Genomic DNA, 8,555 nt, shown 5'->3' with positions numbered 1-8,555 from the left:
GCTCCCTCCTGTCGCTGCCCGGCGGGTGGCTGCCCTCACCCTGCAGGAGGGTTTTGTTCGCTCCCTGTTGAGGCAGAAGGGCGGTGGCGGCAGCAAGCCTGGCCCGTGCCTCTGGCACTGCACTGCCTGGGGGGCTTCTCCAGGACCGAGATGGGTGAGAGTGGGACAACCAGCCATGATGCTCCAGCCGAGTCTTCTGGGACCTCGCAGTGCTGCATCTGTATCCTCGTCTGTATCCTTGTCTTATCCTGGTGTCTTTATCCTTGTCCCTTCCTGAATGTGTTGGCTTTAGATTACTTTTTCTTCCCCAGAAGCCCTCTTTTTCAGCTACCCAACATCTAATTGTTTCAGAAAAGAAGCAAGGCCCATCTTGGTTTCAGAAGTAATAAGCTAGGATAGTTCTCGTGTGCCCATTTGAAAACTAGACTCAACTTTTTCCGCGTATTTTGCTCTATCTTGCTGGCTTCCTCTCTTCGGCTCTACTTAAAAACGTATTTTGCAGTGGTAGTCTGCACCACTTGGTTTGTTACATCTGGTTCACAGCTGAGGAAAAACTGTAAACATGAACATGGGGTAGCTATGCATGTGTCATCAAAGATGTGTCATCTTTGAACATGGTAGTCTACTGCATGTGTTTACATTAAGACAAATATTTAGGCCTCCAAACAATATATAGGGTCTTATCATATTTTTATACATATTTGCTTAAGTCTTTTTCATTTTTACTTATGCCTATATATTTTAATAATTTCACAGACGGTCTACTAAATTCAGCGTGTTAAATGCAGAACCTGTAGTATTTATGTGTAAAACGTAGTTGTTCCAGAGCACAACTGAAGGGGGAGCACGTAAACTATTTTTGCAAGCTGTAGGTATTTTGTGATTGCGGACAGACGCGGAGGCAAGACAAAAACGTTTATCAAACAATGCAGTTGTGAGAGGAAAAAAGCGTAAGCTGTTGTGAAATTTAATACTTTGATATACCAAGAGGTAGATGTGGTGTATCTTGAGTACTGGGAGCGATGCTTAATGTTCATGTTGCTTATGCTTATTCTTGCCTTGGTTACTTACGAGAGACTTACCACACAGTTTAAGAATAAAAGCAATGAAGAAAATCTGCACTCGTTTTAGCACTACGCTCTTTCTGTTACTGGTTTTCACTACGAGAGCTCTGTTTGTGTAGCAGCAGAGAACGTGGTGTCAATTTACAGGGTACTTTTCTTTTAAAAAACTTAAGTAGCTAGTCCGTCATAGATCCACCCATAGACCTTCTTTACTCTAAGCCAGCTATTCCCTGCCTCCCCTTCCTGCTAGCATTCAGTCCAGAAGTTAAGGAGTTTGAAACTTAAGACTCACTTGTGTTTCTTCGGTAACAATCGGTGTTTAGTCAGGACTGGAAACAATGCTTCGGGTGATTGTGGAATCTGCTACCAATATCCCTAAAACCAAGTTTGGGAAACCAGATCCTATTGTTTCTGTTATTTTTAAAGGTAAGGAAAACTGTCATAAATTTACTCAGGGAGGAGGTTTCTGAAGGATATTTGCCTGTGTAAGTAATTGAAAATCTGTGGAAAACATATTTCCTAAAGTTACATCTGATGTAACTTTAGGCAAGACTTTTTAATTAGGAGTTACCTGAATTAAGTTTGAACTGGGTGGGGTGCATTGATCTTTTCTGGCCAGCAGTGCTTCTGTCTCAGGATCCCTGTTTTACAAGCTTTTGCAAAGGCTTAGCGCTTTGCTTTAAAAACCCAAATCTAACTGTCTAGATAAATCTACTTTTAATTCTGGTATTGAGATTACCATGTTTTCCATCTGAAAAAATAATTCATTGGTCTTCATTACTTTGCACAGCCATTGCTTGCTGTTACACCAATTTTTATTGTGACAGATTTACTGTTATTACCAGCGTGTTGAAAACAGTAGTACCATTACTGAAGGTGTTTGGTTTTGTTTTATTTTTTACAAACTGAATGGCACTATAAAATTTTTTCTGTTGAGGTTATTTGATTTAAAATAAGGATTTAGGAAGGAAACCACATTTTACACTTTCATTGCTCATCAGATACATATGGGAGAAGCAGAAAACAGTGTGATAAAATTAGCATTTATATGTAAAGCTAATTATTTTATAGTACATTTTACCTATTGCCATCATTTCTTCACTTGGCTAGACTAAAGGAACTTGATTTCAGTTATTGGTTTGTCTTTAAGGTGCAGAAACCTCCAAGCAATTTTGGATCGTGTTATATGTTAAACCAAACTGTGACAAACAGTCATCTTAATTCCTGGTGACCTGATTTCCTAACTGTGCACTGAAATGGAAATGGTATTTCCTAAAGTATGGATAATCATCACAGGGATTTATCAGAAACCAAATCTGAAATCGGACATTTTGCTGGGGGCTGGAAAAGGACAGGGCAATGCACATCCAGTATCTCAAATTCCAAAAAAAAAAGTGCTTGGATACTTTATTTCAGCATCATAAAGATGTGATATCATTCAATTTCCTTTCTTTTCCTCCTCTTTCTCAAGTTTGTTTTTTTTACCCCTCTGTGTGTTAGGGCAAGTGGCTCAGCCTGTCTCAGTAGCTTTTGGATCTTCCTAATTAATAAAATTTTATGAATTAGCCCTGCAAAAAGTGCTGTTACTGGTGTGCTGTAATTTCTCAGGTTTGTTCCATTTGTTCCTGCTGCTTTTTAAACATTCATATTATCTTCTTAATTCCTTGTGTTTCTCTTTGCTTTCCTGTCACAGTTTTGCCTTTCTGTGTTAGCTCTGTTCCTGCAGTTTCGTACTCCAGAGTTGTTTTAGGCTTCGCTTCTTTACGCCTTAAGTATCTGTTTAATTCCTACTTATAATCTTTTGTTCCTACTCTGTGCTCTAATTTACTTGCATGGCAAATATGTGTTACAGATTTTTTTTTTTTCTACTGCATTACTGGATTTGTTTCTCAGTCCTTCAGTTATCCAAACACAGGAATTGAGCAACAGACATTACAGGAATGAGTTTATCTTTTATGTGCTCTAACTGAGATTTTTAATGTTCACAAACATGCTTAACCATTGTCTTAAATACAGCTTCATAATTATGACAGTTTTTTAGCAGGATATTTACTTTCTTGTTATACCTGCCACTTCTTTTTATGTGGTTTTACTACATACCAACAATCTGATGTTTTGCTTCTGTCCAGAGTGGTTCAAGGGGCCAGAAAATATCAGGCTTTTGCCAGCTATTGAGGAGCTCTGATTTAATTTGTAAGTGGAGTACCTGGTTGCCAGGTTCAAGGGCATAGGGATCATATCTGAAATATGTTGAACTTCTGGCTGTTTAGGTTTATAGATATTTTATTTTTTTTTTTACATACAGCCTGTTCCCCCTCACCCTTTTAGTGTGTACAATGGGAAACCAGTCTTATTTTTGGGAAGGTGTATGTCAAAGGGCAGCAGTCTTTAACAGTACTCCATACCCACTGTAGCTCCTGGGGGACATAAAGACACAACTGGGAGTTTATTTTCCACACTGCAAAAAAACTGAGGCATTTGCAAGACTTTCACCATAGCCCTGCAGTACATTTTGATGTTCTTGTTTGACTCTGAAGTGTTCTTGTTTGACTCTGAAGTATTCTTGGAGAAATCTTAAAGAGCAGCACTCATTTGACACAAAATTGCTGTAGAAGCTGACATTTCATTAAACGTTTTTTTGTTCATTTCTTTTTCAAACTTTAACTTGCGTAGCCTTTGCAGGTTCAGTAATTTTAAGACTTCAGTGAAAACACACAGTTTTCTGTGGCTATGCTATGAAGAAAAAGGCCGTGATCCTACAACTATGAGTATATAAGTGACTCTGCGAGCATTTTCTATGTTAGCACCCATGTGTTAGTATAGTTTCATCTATGTATAGAATAGACTCATCAAATTTGTATAACTAAGCTAGCTATAGACTATACAGTCAGTACAATTAACATGGCGACATATATTAGGTACACATTGAGAGAAAACAGGGAGCTGTCGCTGTTCTGGTATCTTATTTACAATAGAGGGGGTTTGTGCAAGCATTTGACTTCGACTCACACATTTCTGTTCAGTCCAGTGGGATGGACCTGAATTTTTATTTACTTTAAGAAACAGCTCACTGTTCAAGGAGTACTACACCCTGAAAGTAAATGAGTATAGCTGTCTGAGTCTGGGTGCTGTTCCTGCTGAGTTCATCATCACTCTATGTGAGACAAATTATTAGTCAAATTAATATGAAAAACTGTTGCCATTTGCTGAGGTGGCACTAGTGGTAACGATAAAATCAGTACAATTGTTTTGGTTTGTCAGATATACCAAACTGGAGAAAAATGTGTCAGATTCTTGTCTTTGGGTGTAAAAATTGATGCAATTGCTTCTGTGTGCAGTCGGTACTACGACATTAAGTGCTTGGATCATTCCTTTTGACTGCCTCATTCAGCTTTATGCATTAAAACTGATGGGAAATGGCATTCAGTTGATTGGGCCACCTGAGTAAAACTTCTTTTTCCATTTGTGCTTAATCTTAAGAGCTTTCCAGCAGGCCTGCAGTAGTTCATAGCTATGTTAGTTTATATTTCAGTGTGTGAAAGAAAAGAGTATTAGAGTGTAATTATTCACTACGTTATATTTTCTCTTTTGCAGAGAATGAAATTACCCTATCTTTAATTTCCTGGGTTGTGGAGGTCTGCCCATTTGATCTTGCAGTTGCTGCCACCGTGCAATCTTAATTCTCATCCACAGAAGTTTCATAGAAAACTTAGTTAACCAAAAAGTGATTCTCTCTTGCATCTTAGACTTCAGACTGTTCTAAAAGACAATGTTTGCTTCTGCTATTCCCTACCTGCTGAAATTGATAAAATGCCAGTTAGGCAGGGATCGTAGGACTTTTATCTATAGTTCCGTCAGGATCAGGTCTGTGATCACTATCTCCTTTACAAACAGCTGCAGCTGTTCCTTTTCTCACCAGCACTGACTTCCAGTTCATTTTGTAGGGGGACTTGGAGTACTGGTGCCAAACCTCCAGATACTCTGGATACTGAGTTTAGAGAATGCTTTATCTCCTGTTAGATGACATGGAGTTGAATTTCTCTTACTGGCATGTTAATTAGTTCTTTGTTCCGCAAAGTGCAAGCCCACAGCATGGTATGTTATGAATGCTCTTTCCTTTGTGGTATGATGTGAGTCAATTATCTGTATAAATTGTAGACAATTCCTGTTACATAAATGTGAGTCAGTTCTCGCAAATTGCAGTATGGCTGACTTTTTTCTTTCAGTACATCCTAGTCTCATCCAGTAAAAAGATCCACCACAGGTCTACTGCCTGAAGAGTGGGTATATGAACTTACCTATGTGGCATATCTTTACTCCTGCTTCCCAGCCTTTGCAATGTCTTCCTGGCAAAGTATAGCCATAACTTGCAAATGATAAAATGCTCTTACCTTTACTGTAGTACTTAAATACAGGCATATGTCTGAAACTTACCTTTTTGTGGTGGCTGAGCATTTCATAGATCAGCAGTTAGTTTACTGACTGTACTTAAGTATACTCATTTGTTGTCCACTAATATATGCAATTCTGTTTAGAAAGCTGCACGTTTGCCAGTGCTCTTTGTGCTTCTGAGTGTCATGTGGAGACTTGTTCTCCTCTGGAGCTGTATGTGTATAATGCAACTAAAAAGTAAAATAAAAGTGGTGGCATGTTACTTGCTTGAACCTGTTGCAAGAACAGAATATTGTTACTCTTTTTATTAGATGAGGGGATCTGCAAAGGGCCTCTGCAAGACTTGAGTTGTATTATTCCTCTCAGGAGAAGGAATTTGAATTGAAGTGCCACTCTATATATATGCTACACCCACACTCCTGTGATTTGTAGGTTGAACCAAATGCAAATTTTACCTGAAGTATGGAAAATTTGTAATTTTTAGGCTACAGTAAATGTCAGTGAAGTGATCTGCATAACCTCTGGAAACCATTTGTTCAGGAAGGACTGCGTTTCCTCTTATATGCATATGTATTTCTGCTAATACTTGCTCATTAAAGCAGAAATGCTGACACTCTAAACATATCTCTTAGGGTTTTTTTTTTCCAAGTGATTTGTTTCAGAGTTAAACACAAGTATTTTGTAACTCGAATATGGTAAACGTGTAACACATTTTCTTTACTACTGAAGTTCATCACTTTGAGGTTACTGTTTGGTTTGATGTCTACAAGTCTTTCAGTCTGTCTTCTTTCATCATTACTGAAGTTGCAGTCAAGGGTCATAAAAGGTTGAGAAACCCAAACACTAGTTTTGCTTTTGGGATACAGCTAGCTATGCTTAAACAAAACAATGAAAAGCCTCAACCACTAAAATTGTCCAGAGGACTTTTGATTGTAAAATGTGCAGCTACTGGAAGAGCCAAAAGATTGGAACGTTGGTTTAAAGCTCAAACTTTCTTTTGAAAAGTGAAAGGAAAAATTGTTATATTTGTGTAGTGCTTTAGCGAAAACAGATCATCACACTTTGTTTGTATTCCAGATGAAAAAAGACAAACAAAGAAAATTGACAGTGAACTTAATCTGTTTGGAATGAGGTATTATTATTTTTTTAATCAATTCTTGGTCTTTTTAAGACAAAACACTTGTAAAATTGGTGAGTAAGTTTCTACAGTTGTGAATATCCATTAGAAACAGGAACTAGTGATATATTCTTCAAGGTGTTAATAAGTGCAGGCAAATGGATTTATCTTGCACCATGTATACAATTCATTAAGTAATGTTCTTGTGCAAAAGTGGATAGATATCTGGTGAGTTTGTCGTCTGACTTGGTTCCCTCTTACTTTGGACCAAATTATATTCACCCATTGCTTAGCCACATGTATGGAAACATAATTGGATCTTTTATTACATGGTAGGAAAAACCCCTACAGAATTAGAATGCATCATGTAGTGAAGTTCCTCATGTTTTATTTGTAGGACTGATCCTATTTTGCATCTTCAATATTTTTTGGGGGGATAAACTGCTTTCTTAGTAGTGTTTTTTCATAACCAGAAATGAAAGTTAAAGATTATTCTTACATTTTGTAATTAGGAATACAAAGAGAGAGAACCTACAAATACTTGTCTAAATTGAACAGCAATTGACTTCAACCAGTATTGCAGGGGAATAGTATCAGATCTTATGAATGACAATAAAATAATTCTGTTATTTGAGGAAGTGGAACTGCAAAAGAGGTTATGGCTCAGTATTAAACAATTCAGTTCTTCTTCTGTTATTGTTACTAGTAACCAGCAAATCAAGAATGGTGCTGTGAGCATGTTCCCAGATTTTTAACTTTGATTTTGCAAATGTAAGCTGGTCTGGTCTGTCTCTTACTAAATGCAAAATTATTTCTGAATAATTCTGTTGTATATGCTACTCTGCTGTTAATTAATTTACACATAACTTGTAATTATAATTAGTTTTTCTCATTTTTTTGTTCAGATTCTTGAATTTGACTTGAAAGGAATTGCTCTGGATAATTCATCTTCCCTGACAATTATGTGAAGGATTTTGAAACAATTGGACAAAACAAGTATGCTCTTTTTTTTTTCGGATATTAAACACAACTTTCAGTACAGAAGTCCAGGGGAAAATGGAACTGATAGTTGCTGGAGAGAAATAATGGGTGCAATTAGATCGTTTCTGATGTAGTAACTACTTGTTGCCTATAAGATAGTGGGCTTTCCATCTGTCACCCATTGGATTGTTACTCTGAAGCAAAGTGTCAGCTTTCTTTCTTTTTATACTTTAGACATGCTGAAGCTAAGTTCAAGGAACTTTTTAGGCATTTAAGGTAGAATGGAAATGACTTCCATGTATGGATCTGTGCAAAAATACTTAAAAATCCATACCAAAGACAAAGCAACATCTTCAAAGAAATACTCTTTGAAAATAACCACTATATATTTGCAGTGTGTGATGTGTCTGGAAGGGCTATTGGCAGGGAACAAGAATAAGGGGGTGAGAAGTGGGAAACAAATTAGTAGGATTCCTGACTGAAACACATATAAGAAATGCCATCTTGGATTTCTTTTAAACCACTTTTACAGCAGAAAGGATTTGGTATTCATGAACATTCATGTTTAGACAACGGAACATGTTGAAAGAGGGAATGTGGAATAAGTTTCCCACATATTATTTGCATGTATGCGTAACCTGTGTTTCTGTAGAGTTACTGATTCTATTGAAAAACTATGTCATAGTTTTGCCATTCTTTCACAGTATCCTCTTTTAATATTTATGGAAAAGTCTGTAGTTACATGCCTATACATGCCTGCAGTGCTGCAGCATTCCAAAAAGATGGTTCGTGGAAGAGTGTGCAAATAACGCTTCCTTGCTTTGTCTGCGTGCTAGTTCAGGATTGGAAAGATGGAGTACAATGCCAGCCTAAGGTCCTTCCCACTGAGAGCTATTATAATGACAGTTTAAAGAAGAGAAGTGGAGGAGTGAGGACTGGACGATATTGTGTTAATTTTTATATGTAAATTTGACATGGTTAACTGAACTGAAGTCTTTCAG

The 8,555-nt window shown here is 37.3% G+C and overlaps 1 protein-coding gene across 1 annotated transcript in view; it reads left to right on the top strand.

Moving 5' to 3' along the window:
* Positions 1-1,402: 1,402 nt before the first annotated feature.
* MYOF (myoferlin) overlaps positions 1,403-8,555 on the top strand; it is a 67,662-nt gene continuing 60,509 nt past the window's right edge. The window contains 5 exon segments of the mRNA XM_086616828.1: positions 1,403-1,490; positions 6,534-6,572; positions 6,575-6,588; positions 7,479-7,533; positions 7,536-7,569. Of these exon segments, the coding sequence (XP_086472954.1) occupies positions 1,403-1,490; positions 6,534-6,572; positions 6,575-6,588; positions 7,479-7,533; positions 7,536-7,569 (230 nt within the window).

The sequence above is a fragment of the Tauraco erythrolophus genome, chromosome 9, assembly GCF_009769465.1.
Source record: "Tauraco erythrolophus isolate bTauEry1 chromosome 9, bTauEry1.pri, whole genome shotgun sequence".
Lineage (NCBI taxonomy): Eukaryota > Metazoa > Chordata > Aves > Musophagiformes > Musophagidae > Tauraco > Tauraco erythrolophus.
The sequence above is the reverse complement of the archived record's forward strand: the minus strand, read 5'-3'. Positions and strand labels throughout refer to the sequence as shown.